The following is a 14742-nucleotide window of genomic DNA, read 5'->3' as shown; positions in this document are numbered from 1 at the left end:
GGGACCTCGTAGGAGGTTCGGTACAGGCCCGAAAAAAAAAAAAAACCTTCAAGTTAGCACGCATGTTTGGGTCGCGGCAGAAGTTGGCATAGAAATAGAATAATGGTGTTTACATTAGTGGCCTAACAATGTGATCTGCCACCAAGAAACACGTTTAGCGCATTTAATTCTATATTAGGAATAGCCGATACTCAAAATTACTTAAAGAGTAGTGGAGAGGGCTGAGCTTGGAGTTTTCCTGCAAGATTGATTCAGGAATGAGGAGATTCGCTGAAAAACCAAAATAGCTGACAAGGGCCTAAAGATTCAAATCAAATCAAATCATTTTTTTTTTATTCAACATAAATGAAAGTACATACTTGTTGAACGTCAAAAAGAACTACCACCAATTCACAAAATCTAGCCTCCGCCCTGAGAAGAAGTGGCAAGAAATTCAGCGGACTTGCCCTTTTTTTCTAAATATTAGATTATTATTTTTTAAATATTAGATTTTTTAAGCTATTGCATAGATTTTATCGTGGGCCTTGAGCGCGGCTTAAGAGCGGAATCATGAAATTCCGTAACGAAAAAAACCTTCCACCCTTCACTACGCCTACTATTTAGCTCGCGTTCAACACATTCACACGTTGCGCTTGTGTAGTGTTTAAAGTAAGAAGTCAAAACACCGATTTATGTGCTATCAAAATATGTATTATAATTTCGTGGGTAACACAACGATAGGGCGATTCAGCTTTTGCGTCAAGCGCCATCTATCGGCGACAAACGGAATTGTAAAATAGAAAATTATATCACATTACAATGCGTTGGGCGTGCCATTTTCTATCGCTTAGTCGAAGAATTTTATTACTACTCCTACTGCTCATTCAGTGATTGGAGTGGCATTAAAAATAAACTAGCTAAACCGTTGATTCTGGGCGAATGAGAGTTAGAACTAGCACCTCCAAAGGCGTGTCTCTATCCCATGTAGCGCCCTCTAGTGAGTGCGCGGTCAAAATGGAATACTCACAATGTAGCAGATTCATTGAAAGTTAGCCCACTGCGTTTCTGGCCGGATCTTATTTTATTGTTGTTATAATATTAAATTATTATTGTCGATTTATAATTGCATAAGTTGATAAAAAATGCTATGTAATAGCTTTACCGCGGTAGTCTCCAAGTGCCACACGTCTTTTTTTTTAATATTGATTGCAAAATATTGATTGATAATAATAGATATAGAAATAGATTGCAAAATAAAGACACCGAATCCTTTGTAGGATTCTTTACAGGGTACATTGCTCAAACAACATATAGCCGTTGGGGCTATAAAGTGGTGACCGTGGATCGGAAAGCGCTGCGTGGGTTAGGCCTCCCACGAGGTGGGCTGATGAACTGCTAAAAGCCGCGGTAGCCCTGGATGCAAGCTTCGCAGAATCTGTCAATATGACGAACCTTGAAGAACGCCTATATCCAGTAGTAGAAGTCTGTGTTCGGATGAAACGCCCACAGAGTTTCTCGCTGGATCTTCTCAGTGGGTCGCGTTTCCGTTCAGATTCTGCGAAGCACGGCCTTGCTATGGTTCGTGTTAGCAACGTCGTCAGGTTTGAGCCCCGCAAGCTCACCTACTAGTTAAGGTTACGCTGAAATAGCCTCTCAAGGCTTGGGCAAGCTTAAGTAGGACCAAAGAAAAAACGATGAGAATGACGACGAATCAGTACTAGCTAGGCGCCCATCAAGGGGAAAGACTTCGTGACCACTCAGTGATCCCTAGAGTGGTCACACCGATATTTAACAGACTTTGAAAAAGGCTTTACGCAATTAGGGATGTTTGTTTAAATACTCAATCAAGTTAACAATTCATAAGAACCGAGAGCTTTCATCAAAAAAAGTTCCGAGAAGCAAAAACTACTTAAAGTAAATTGAAGTGAGCGTTTTGAAAGCTTCGTAAAAAGCTCTGAAATAGATCAAAGAACAAACAGAATCACTTGGAACATTAAGTTATTTGTAAAAGTTTCTCCTTTATTCTCATTTCATTAACGTAGAACTTCTGGGTTTTCTGTTACCCAATTTCCTGAGTCTTATGAACGCCGCTGCCTATGTAGAGAGATATTGAGACCACTGCTTTATCTTTGCAATCCGAAATTTCCAAATAGACTCGATATGGTACTAATCCGTGTGGTAAGATACTCTGCAAGTAACCTCCAACACGAACACGGCTCTAGATGCTGTCCAAATTGTCGTAGGCTGTCTATTTTTGCGATTGATTAGCCGAACAAATTCCCCAAGACCTTTCAACGATTTAACCCTTAAAGCCATTAATGCTTACTGATGTTAGGGTATGTTATGAGATCAATAGCTACTTAGCCAAATGATTTATACAATGTCATTTTAATCTTAGATCTATATATTATTTTTATTTTGTACCTCAGACCGTCACAAATGTTTAATTTTTAATCAAATGATTTTCTTTGTTACAGGGGCTTGACCCCAGCGTGAACCTCACGTTGAATGCTTCAGCGAAACAGCTTATTGAGGCTTCAAAAGGCATCCAAGACCCAAACATACTCCTGGAGAAGTTTTCTCAGAATCGAAAAGTCGACGACCCAACGAGATCCTTACTGATAGCGTTTTACATCATCCTGGTCGTGATCGGAGCTGTGGGGAATGCACTCGTCATATTATCTGTAAGTAGATGAACAAAGGATTTTAGACCTAAAGCTTATGATTACTAGCTCTCATGGAGGTGAAAGTCCCAATTACACTGGAATAGTCCCAATCCAAAAGTCGTCGTGGCCTAAAAGATAAGACGTCCGGCGCATTCGTGTTGAGCGATGCACCGGTGTTCCAATCCCGCGGGCGGGTACCAATTTTTCTAATGAAATACGTACTCAACAAATATTCACGATTAACTTCCACGGCGAAGGAATAACATCTTGTAATAAAAATCAAACCCGCAAAATTATAATTTGCGTAATTACTGGTAGTAGGACCTCTTGTGAGTCCGCACGGGTAGGTACCACCACCTTGCCTATTTCTGCCGTGAAGCATTAATGCGTTTCGGTTTGAAGGGTGGGGCAGCCGTTGTAACTATACTGAGACCATAGAACTTATATCTCAAGATGGGTGGCGCATTTACGTCGTAGATATCTATGGGCTCCAGTAACCACTTAAAACAAGGTGGGCTGTGAGCTCGTCTACCTATCTAAGCAATAAAAAAAAATTACACTCGAATTGGCGATGTGGTCAGGAAAATACCCCATACGCCAATTTGCGAGTCTAATTTAAGCTCTACATATTATTTCTTCATTGTTAAAGGATCAGATGTGATATGTTTACTCGGAAACTTTTGTAGCTGCCACGGGAATTAATCCTTAGCATACGCAATTAGATACGAATACACCGAGAAATGCATCAAATAGTATAATACCCATACATATCGTATGAATTAGGTAAAGATCTAACATGAGGATACTTCGAGTGTGGACAAATAGTAACTTGCTCGGCCTATGGGCTTGGGCTTTTATAACCGTCTAATTTCAGGCTTACCCTTAATTAACTTGTCTAGGCTGTGAAGATATGCGATAAAAAACAAGTGTCTTGGACCCCACGTAATATATCAGGCTAAACACACGGATTCAAATTGAAAACCATTAAAATTAAAAATCGTAACAGAGTTCCAATGTCAAAACAACCACCGACTCCAATAAGAGCCAGCGAGCTCCTGTTTCCATCCTTTTAAAATTAGACTAATTATATAATTACAACAGCAGATATAAAATAAAAAGACACATTATATGAAAGTGAATGTCTAATATGATTAAGGGAGTCATTTTTTATTATTATCGATGACAACATCAAACAGCATCATACCACAGATACCTACGATATACGTTTGGAGCCTCCAGATCTACGGAGGGACTTTGTTTTTCTCTGAATGTTCCATGGGGAGTGCTCTGAGGAGCTAATGGAGATGATCGCACCGCCCTTCATCGGAAGCAGAGCTCATCCATACTATTTAGAACTACTGCATTCAATGATAGTGCCTTTCCAGAGATTTTTCTGCCAAGTACCATCAGGCTTTGGAATGAACGTTCCTCCACGCTGTTTCCTAATAATTTCCCCATTAGGAACAGTAACCACTCACCCTCAGAAGGACCATATGCTCGTCAGGCTACAAGAGCAATAAAAAAAATTTACCGCCAGCCGGTCAGGACTAAAACTTTTCAAACGCCTCAGTCCTTCCCTGTGAGTTTTACGCGGGTTTTTATTATGTTTTCCTGGTTGTTAGATTCGGTACATTTATTTTTGCGGCAGAATTTACTACTGACCTTTATTAAAACAAGGAAATACCATGGACGTTGCAGTAAAGGTTATTACGTCATCATTCCGTTGTGGACTTTTCATAAGCAGAAAATGTGGTTCCCAAGGGATATTAATTTTGTTTTTATTGTAGTACTGGGCAAAAGTAATAACCTACTTCTTGGTAGGATTTTTATGGCCACTACAAGGCGAATTTCAACATTCTTGCTGTAATAAATACACAATATTATAACCAGACTCGCTTCTGACACCATTTGAAGACATTTTTGGGCTTCACAAAATGTCTTACGTAAAACCGGTATAGATGGGCACAATAGGTTTTGGCTCCTGTTGTAAATATCACACGATAGTATTCTCAGAACTGTTTTATAAGCCATAACGCAATCTTCTAGGTAATTTAAGAAATTTTATTGTAAGCATTTTGACTATCTCATAATGACCCATACCACCTGCCAATTAAGCATCTTCAATTGCGTATGTCTAATGAATGTTTACAGCACTGTTATAAGCCATTCATGAACCATTAATAAGTAAGTGTCTACTTAAAAATGGTAGCATCTGCTGCAAGATTCAAACTACGAAACCATCTTACCCTTCATGAAGATCATGAAGGATTCTAATAAAATTAGAAGAAAATTTACATTTGACAGAAATTACTGGCAATTTTTTTAGTGGCGTTAATGACAACCACAATCGTTAGAGCCCAGATTTCATTAGAACCGAATAGAAATAGAACCGAAAAGAGATAAACAATCGAATGTTTTATCAAGGTCACCTATCAGCATACGCCCCCTAATATTAAATTCTAAACGAAATCAAACACTTTGTTCAAACATATGCTTGGTTGTTTAATAGTGATTTTATTTTGTCTAATGAGATATAGCTTTCAGTGTTTGGCTAAAAGTAGTATTACAGCAAAGGTACAAATCTCTATATGTGCAAACTCGTTTGGAATCTCTAAATCTACGGATTGCTCTGAGAATTTGTTTCAAATAAGTACGTCACCAGAGCACTACCGTCAGAGAAATCTATTTCTACCTTAAACAAATTCGTTCATCTACAGTCAGAGATGAATTCTATGAGTATGAGGTATCATCCAACTTTGGAATGAGCCCCTTTCTACGGTGTTTCTTGCTTTGGAATGAGCCCCCTTCTACGGTGTTTTTTGCTTTGGAATGAGCCCCCTTTCTACGGTGTTTCTTGCTTTGGAATGAGCCCCCTTCTACGGTGTTTTTTGCTTTGGAATGAGCCCCCTTTCTACGGTGTTTCTTGCTTTAGAATGAGCCCCCTTTCTACGGTGTTTCTTGCTTTGAAATGAGCCCCTTTCTACGGTGTTTCTTGCTTTGGGATGAGCCCCCTTCTACGGTGTTTCTTGCTTTGGAATGAGCCCCTTCTACGTTGTTTCTTGAGCGCTATCACATACCTCACTATTATCGAAGATCGAGGAGAATATTAAGCGCCAGAAACTGGCTTGGCTATACCCTAGCATTATAGCCGTATCAATTCTAAAGCAAAATAAAGGAAATCCAATACACGTTTTAAATTATAACTACTTCATCAAAAATATCTAAGACCACTTAATAGCATTAAGATACTTCAGCAAGTGCTCCGAACAATCAAAAGTTAAGAGGTAGCCAACTTTAAGCTCAGTAGCTCTTTTAGTATAAGAATATAAGCGAACGTTCACTTATGTTCAGTATTTCTTATTGCTTTACTTGAAGAATTAGAGAGAACTCGTGAATTCCGGCTACATTCGTTTATCATCGATTATATATATATATCATAGATTTTGAATACAGGCCATCAATCTGCGCGGCCAGTCGTCTATCGCAGCACGAACGAGGTCCATGTCAATATCGGCGGCTGCCTTAATCAAGGATGTCTTGAGTGACTCCAAATTGGGATGAGGCTTTGAGCACGCCTTTTCCTCCAATTGCCATATCTTGTAATCTAACGGATTCAAATCTGGACTGGGGGAGGGCCAGTCTTCGTGCCGGATGAAGTTGATTTCACGCGCCGCCAGCCAGTCTTGTGTGCTCTTCGCTCTATGAGCTGGCGTCGAATCTTGTTGGAATACCCAGTGCCTGTTATTGAACATGGTATGAGAAACAGGTTCTACAAGGTTCGTCAGGACTGTATTTTGATATTCGTTTTTACACCTTTCTCACAAAAATGTACCTCTGTTAAGCCCCAATAAGAAACTCCCGACCATACCATGAGCGAGGATGGAAAATGACCTCGTTGGACATGCGGAATACGGTTGCTCGCTTCTTCACTAGTGTGTGCGTACACCTTATCATTTTGTTTGTTGTAGCTCTCTTCTACGGTAAAAAATTTTTCATCCGAAAAAAGAATTTCCCGATATTTTTTTCCCGCGTACCGCTTCAACAAAGCGCGGCATCTCTTCAGTCTCAGGTCCATTAGACGAGCATTCAAACGATGTCCTGTTTTTCTTCGATATGCCCGAAGCCCTAAGTCTTCATTTAACACCCTTTTCACCGTGGTTCTGCTTAACCCCTGCCATCTGAAGGGCCAACAGTTTCTGCTTACGTTTGGGATTTCTTTGAATTCGCGCCTTCACAGCTTTTATCACTGCTGGAGTCCTAACAGACCGAGGGCGACCACTTCTTGACCTGTCATCTACACTAGAGTCTTCATTGTATCGTTTGATGGTACGATAAACGAATTTTTTGGTTTTATTCAAATTTTTCAGTATGTTAAAAATTTGAATTGACGCGTAACCGCAACGATGCAACGCAATAACTGCAACACGGTCTTCTTTAAGCGTCCACTCCATATTTAAAAATGAGTAAAATTCTAAATGTATACATTTTTATTTTCATGAACAATTCGAACTCAATAAACTTTTTTGTGGCCAGCATTCTAAAAGAAAAGTTTTTACTGTGTGAGAATACTTATGACCTGACTAGTTATATATTATATTTACTAGCTGACCCGGTAGACTTCGTAGTGCCTCAATTGATAAATAAAAGACCTAAACTTTTGTGTAAAATAAACTTAAAACAAACAAAAGGAATCCGTCCGACGCGGGACACATCAAAAGAAAAACAAAATTGTTATTTTTATTTAATTCTGAGCGTTTTCATATTAAAATTTATCTACCTTTTAAGCCTTCTCTGGACTTCCACAAATAATTCAAGACCAAAATTAGCCAAACCGGTCGAGCCGTTCTCGAGTTTTAGCGAGACTAACGAACAGCAATTCATTTTTATATATAAGTAAATAAGATAAAGATTTAATTAGACGAAATACATAAAATTTCACAGAACTTACAGTTTTAAAAAATTCCACCTGTTGATTAGTTAGGTCAAAACCTAGTCTTATCGTGAAATGACCCTCTTTCGTTGACCTAAGCGCTCAGAGATAAAATTAATAATCATTATATCTTGACGTTTGACGCATCGATTACAATACCATACTAAAGCTACAGATGTCTGAATTTGAGATGTGTTCTTCAAACTCAATCGGTTGCTTATTTTCTGTACGGACTTGTAGACTTCAGTACTTAAATTTCGTCAAGACGTTGTCCTGTTTGCGGAACTATATAGGTGTGATCTTATAATTAAAATAAAAAGATGTGTACAGTTCGAAATTTGTTCATTTATCAAGGAGTTTGAGTTGCGGGAACATATTGTTACGCCGCTAAGAGTAACGCCATCTGTCGTCGAATAGCAGAAACGAATATTAAAAGAACTAGCAAAATCGAGAACGCTCGAGAACTGCAACGCCATCTATTATCAAATAGCGGGAACACATATCGAAACGACTCTCCCTATCGGGAACGTTCTCGATAATTGTAGAGTTGTAGTATCCATTATAAAAGCGTTGCAGAGATTATACGAAGGCAGTTTATCCCGAACCCCAGCACGTAACATTATTCTTGTCGAAAGATTGAACAGTGTGAATAAAGCATACACAAACTCAGGAAAAAAATATACGTATCATATAGGAACTTGAAAGGTAGCAAGCAGATAGTATCGGCACTGCTCAACAGCAACAACAGCCTTCAGCTATCCCGCTTTAGCAGAAGAAGAAATCTAAATTAAGCTCTGACTTCTTTGCAGGTGGTGCGAAAGCCGGTCATGAGAACAGCAAGGAACATGTTCATCGTCAATTTAGCCGTGTCCGATGCCCTGGTCTGCGTGGTCGGAACCCCGCTGACTCTCATGGAACTCCTGACCAAGCATTGGCCGTTACCGGACTGGCCAAGTTTGTGCAAGGCGTGTGGCGCGATCCAAGCTATATCGATCTTCGTGTCCACTATATCCATAACTGCCATTGCCCTTGATCGATATCAGGTAATTATTGAATATAAAAATGAATTGCGGTTCGTTAGTCTCGCTAACACTCGAGAACGGCTCTACCGATTTGGCTAATTTTGGTCTTGAATTATTTGTGGAAGTTAAAAGGAAAAAAATATGAAAATGTTCGGAATTAAATAAAAATAATAATTGTGTTTTCCCTTTGATGTGTCTCCGGTCGGACGGATTCCTTTTGTTTGTTTTAAGTTTATTTTATATAAAAGTTTAGGTATTTTATTTATCGACTGAGGCACTACGAAGTCTGCCTGGTCAGCTAGTTAGTGAATATAATGTTGGAAGAGTGAGAGAAATTATACAAATACTAGCCGTACTCGCCCGCTCCGCTGGGCATTTAAATTTAACATCATTATTTATTGTCATTATTATTAGGGATTCCAACACTCATATAAATATTAGCCTATCCATTAAGTACATCTATTTCCTACATGGATACCAAGTTTCAAGTCAATCGGGTGCATGGTTCAGTAGCTATAACGGAACATCCCTAAAACCACTGTAGATTTATATATTAGTATATATTTCTGGTCATGCATGTTATTGAGTCATATTATGTTTTTAAAATACCATATCACCATATCACGCAAATAGTCACAGATCATATCTACCGCGATCGACAGCATAGATTCAAAGTCAATTGTAAAATGCTGTTCTGAAACACCTGTAATACAGAAAAAAACGAGACAGTACTGGTGGTAGGACCTCTTGTGAGTCCGCACGGGTAGGTACCACCACCCTGCCTATTTCTGCCGTGAAGCAGTAATGCGTTTCGGTTTGAAGGGTGGGGTAGCCCGTTGTAACTATACTGAGACCTTAGAACTTGTATCTCAAGGAGAGTGGCGCATTTACGTTGTAGATGTCTATGGGTTTCATTAACCACTTAACACCAGGTGAGCTGTGAGCTCGTCTACCCATCTAAACAATGAAATAAAAAAAAGATTAAATAAGATAAGATGTACTTAAAGTTTCTATAAATAAATCCCTACAACTAAGTTGGCCGATCGATTTGACTTTTATTCGATCGTTAGCAAACTTAACCGCTGGGCCTAAAGGATGGTAAACACAGTCGTGGGGCCATCCGCTGATAAAGCGCAGGTCAGCCGGATCGTGAGCCCTGTGTAGCAGTTTGAGCTCACAGCCCTTTTTTTATTGCAATGATGAGTGGATGAGCTCACAACCCACCTGGTGTTAAGTGGTTACTGGAGCCCATAGACATCCACAACGTAAATGCCGCCACCTACCTTGAGATATGAGTTCTAAGGTCTCAGTATAGGTACAACGGCTGCCCCCCACCTTTCAAACCGAAACGCATTACTGCTTCACGGCAGAAATAGGCAGCGTGGTGGTACCTACCCGTATGGACTCACAGGAGTTCCTACCACCAGTAAAACGCCCTAAGGCGAAACTAAATAATGAAATTTTAGCAATTCCCTCTCTCACCACGCGAACTGTATCCATTTATCTTTGAGTGTTGTAATGAACCCAACACTACAAATTGATAAGGCCCACTCGATATTGTTGATAAGTGACGACTATAAACTCTGCAATAACATATGTCATGTGTGACGGCCGTAAAATTTGTGTTCTCCCGGTGGTTATTTTACGAGGTGGATCGTTAAATGTATTGTAGATGAATTACTCTAAAGTATTATGTAGTAAAACTGAAACCAAATAGAAAAATAGCAACTTAAAAGAGACTAAGACCTCATATCTTAGGAGGTCTGATCCACGACCCGGAAAAAAGGGCTCATAGGTATTCTAGTTGCTATATCTCGCTGTCCATCACTTAATCACTTAACATCAGGTGAGTCATGAGCTCGTCTGCCGTTTTATAGCTATAGAAAGGACATTAAAATTTTAGTGAGTCATGAATCAGCAGGGTCATGTTTTATTGAACGGCTAATTTAAGTGGCATCACTTACTAAATACAACCTTCTGTAGAGAAAGATGAAATTATAAAAACTCTAACTATTGTCCTCAGTTGATCGTCTACCCCACCAAGCCTGGAGTTCAAACAATAGGAGCGCTCGTCACTATGTTCTTCATCTGGGTGACAGCATTCATCCTTGCTTCACCCCTCTACATCTTCCGAAGCCTCAAAACGCACAAACTCGGCATCGCCGGTATCAGCTCTCTAAGTTTCTGCATAGAAGACTGGCCTATCACTGACGGTAGAGCCATCTATTCTCTCCTAAGCCTGATCTTTCAATACCTTCTACCGGTTCTGGTCGTCGTGATGGCCCACATTCAGATACATAGAAGACTGCGAGGACGAAGAAGGACCACGAGGAAAACGCCAGCAATATTAATAGCCATAGCCGTTACATACGTCATAAGTTGGCTACCACTTAATGTATTTAATCTGGTGGCTGACTTCAGTTCGGCGCCCTTTAAGGACGAGAAGACTATGACGGTTACTTATGCTGTCTGCCACATGTTTGGCATGTCGAGTGCCGTTTCAAATCCTTTACTTTACGGATGGTTAAACGATAATTTCCGAAAGGAATTCGAAGAGATCCTGACGAAGTGCTGCTGCAGGAAGAAGCCTTTAGTTAACGGCACGAGGACTACTAATCGGAGGATGGAGACGGAATTGACTGCGCTGGCACAGTTGGAGCATACCGTGACCGGGAACACCAAGACGTCGCAGTGCTCCCAGGTTTTCTGACTAAAAGCTTGCTGCAAATAACACGAATCTTCCAGCTTAGAGATGCAGAGCATCTGAACTGATGTTCCATATAAGACTTTAGTGTTAAACGTGTAAAAAGTTCCTTGTTAAAACAGTTTTAGTGTTAATGTGTAAATAAAATGTATTTTTATGTAAATAAATAAAGTGTAAGTCATTATGATTAGATTTGAAGTAATATTGTACTTGGCGTTTTAATGAGCCCAAAACGTGAAGTACTAAAATATTGCTAATATAAATAACGATATAATGTACGAAATAAGCACTTGATGTTTAAGTTTTGTATATAAATAAACTCTTTGATGATTAGAAAATAATTTGTTCTTGTATTTATTAATCCCTCTGTCTGTCTGTTCAGTGGAAGTTTTTGACGGAATTAATTTGATAGAAACTGTACAAGAAATTAGCTGATAAGCTCAAAATTGCGCACTCCTGTTCTGAAGGTTAAAACGCCTAGCTTATTAATGTCGATAGCAGCTTTCTATATTACTAAAAAAAACACCGAATATTTAAGTAAAAAATAAAACTAAAAATAATTTTCAATTTACGTACATGCGTAAATGCTGATGGCAAGGTCTTGTATGCTACCATCCTTCCTAATTTTGGCTCGTTAAAATAACGAGTTCTTGTTTGAAGCATGAAGAAGTTATTGCGACAGAATAAAATTGACAACTCATGTCTCATGGTAGGCTATGATCACTAGTAGCCATTAAAAATTCAGAGTGACCATGAAATAGTCCATCAAGATTTTTTTTTAGCAAAAAAAAACTAGACCTATGTAATATATTAATACGTGAAGCAAAAACTTTGTATCCCTTTTTACGAAAATTGCGCGTACGGAGGAGTATGAAATTTTCCACACTTATAGAGAATACAGAGAAGAAGTGCACAATGCTATTTTTTTTTTAATAATGCATAAAAGATACATTAAATGAATAAAGAAAACATTACACACACTACATACCATGTATTTGACGCACACACGCATGCATACTATTTATTGTCACTTTTGTTCTTGACGTCTGTTGTCAAATTGAGATTAAATATTGTTTGTCTTCGTTATTATTTTTTATAGTGTAGTCTTGGCGAAATTTGTGATTATAGAAGTATAATGAACAATCATAATAGTGTACAAACTTACAATTCCAATTAATTATAGTCGAATTTCGACTACCGCGGGAGCTCTAGTTCGTATAATTGCGTCCATTTAATTAGAAAAAATCATGGCGCGTACCATTAAAACGATATGTAAATAGCATTATCGAACGATAAATTACAAAGATTAATTTTATTGTTCGTATAAGCTGAAGTCCGGAATATTCCATCAAGCAATTCGCTAATAGGTTTCAAGCGCTTTGATAAAGGATACTTACTGAGTTTCAATTTTTTACTTGTTTTTCCTGGTATAAACTAAAACGGAATTTTAAAATAATGGTTCAAATTTAAATGCACTGAAGCTTTATCTCTATAAAATATGTTAAAATCACTAAAATCACCGATCTTTCTGTATTTTTTTGGTGAGTTTGATTGAAGTTTAATGACATAGCATGCAAGGAATTGATTTTTTTATTACATTATTTCGGCACACCTTGCTGATTTCCATCTGGCTGGCAGAACACCAGTCAGATAGTCAGATCTAGCAAGAAAAGCACTTGGTGGTAGTCTGTACCATGCAGTCCATGCCACCCATGATCGAACACAGTGGAGGAACGTCACATGTGGTCGCGTTCCTCAGTAGTGAGGGAATATAGAAGAAGAAAGCTGATTTCAAGCATAATATCACCGTGAATGCCGCCATCTTCATTGAGACATGAGGTCGAAGTCTCAGTAGAATTTTGTAGACCCATTTTTTTGGTCTTTCTGTAAAAGTTTGTATCTTTTTTATAAAGGTACTATTATAATAAGCCCGGTCAGACGTCGCTGTGACCATGCTTAATTGTGTGAAGAACATCAATTTCTTGAAACTATTCTCACATCGTCTACGTTGATGTAATTACGAAGGAAACCTTTATTGGACCGCCAACCACAACTGTACCAAGTATCATTACAATCAGATCTACAGATCAGGAAAGCACTGGATATAAACATTGGTCTATCGTCATCCATTATATAGGTATACTTATCCAGCTCCGACACTAAAGCATCTATTGGAAACTTGAAGCTCACAGATAACAAAAATTTTCAAACAAACAATTTGCAACAAAAAAAATGTGTAACTACTATACATTGCGATAAAAACTATCCTTTCTTTCAAGTTAGAACAAAGCACACATTTTGCAAAAAAATACGCTAAAATTGAATATTTAGTTTGGAGTTCACCCAGGACAAACAACTAAATTAAAAAAAATCGTGTCACAATGACGTATTTTATCATGACGAATTTAAGCTCATCTACCTTCGTTGACAATAAAAACCGACAAATAAATCTTAACTAAACATCTCCAAGTGAAAATCATATTTTAGTGATTCCCCAACAATCGATAACAATAGATTTAGAGGCAATTAATCCAGATCCAGGAAGGCCATTTCCTCCGGAGTTGATGTTTCTTTTTGGGAACAAGACGAAACACGAGCTGGAGATTGAAGAGTGCATGGTGGAGTTTGCGGAATGTGTGGCAATTAAGGCTTTCAGGTAAGTTTATAGGTATTGTAACGCGCTGGGGTTCGAGATACATAAAAATTCTACCGAAGTACAAATTAAGACTCTATTTAACTTAGAACACATAACGAACTCTTTAAAATTCTCAATTCACTTCTTCCGCTTCGCTTCAGGTGATTCGTTCGCTGTTTCGCTTCGAGTAGTTCCGATTACTAACTGATTTGGTGCCATATCTGCAACGTATTATAGTCGATACGACATCCCTAGATTTATCGAGAACATTCTGGGCAAGTCGAGTAGCTTCGATGTGTGTTTCCGCTATCAGACAGTAGATGGCGTTGTACTTCTCGACTGTTCTCGACGTTACTAGTTCCTTTGATATTCGTTTCGGTTATTCGGCGATAGATGGCGTTACTCTTACTGGCGTAACAGTATCTTTCTTCATCTAACTAATGAATCTATTGTACCATGACATCTGACTTTAAATCCCGATAAATGTCAGTATATGTGTGATAATTATTTGGTATTCAAAGAATACTCGTTTTTCTCCTAGGTAAATTTTGGTTAGACTTATATCGTTGATGGGGTAATAAGGCATCTATGATTTAAAGGATAAGAAGCCTTATGTAGCCGTAGTCATGCTTTCATGCCATTTCTACATCCAGGAGCACGTATCTATTTTACCATAAAGTAAAATAATGTTACGCGCTGTTAAGTACAACTTAAAACTATATTTAACATTTAGAACACTTAAACACTTTAAAACTCTCAATTCGTTTTTCCGCTTCGCTTCAGGTGATCCGTACGCTTTTTCGCTT

At 38.5% G+C, this 14742-nt stretch overlaps 1 protein-coding gene and 1 long non-coding RNA gene across 2 annotated transcripts in view; one reads left to right on the top strand and one right to left on the bottom strand.

Moving 5' to 3' along the window:
• NPFR (Neuropeptide F receptor) overlaps positions 1–11642 on the top strand; it is an 80543-nt gene extending 68901 nt beyond the window's left edge. Inside the window, exons 2-4 of the mRNA XM_089738828.1 lie at positions 2457–2663; positions 8385–8618; positions 10621–11642. Of these exons, the coding sequence (XP_089594954.1) occupies positions 2457–2663; positions 8385–8618; positions 10621–11307 (1128 nt within the window). The 3' untranslated portion in view covers positions 11308–11642. The remainder of the gene's footprint in view (positions 1–2456; positions 2664–8384; positions 8619–10620) is intronic.
• Positions 1–14742, bottom strand: part of LOC149499757 (uncharacterized) — a 145397-nt gene that overhangs the window by 2470 nt on the left and 128185 nt on the right. The window lies entirely within an intron of this gene.

Source organism: Bombyx mandarina, chromosome 26, assembly GCF_030267445.1.
Source record: "Bombyx mandarina strain Sakado chromosome 26, ASM3026744v2".
Lineage (NCBI taxonomy): Eukaryota > Metazoa > Arthropoda > Insecta > Lepidoptera > Bombycidae > Bombyx > Bombyx mandarina.
The sequence above is the reverse complement of the archived record's forward strand: the minus strand, read 5'-3'. Positions and strand labels throughout refer to the sequence as shown.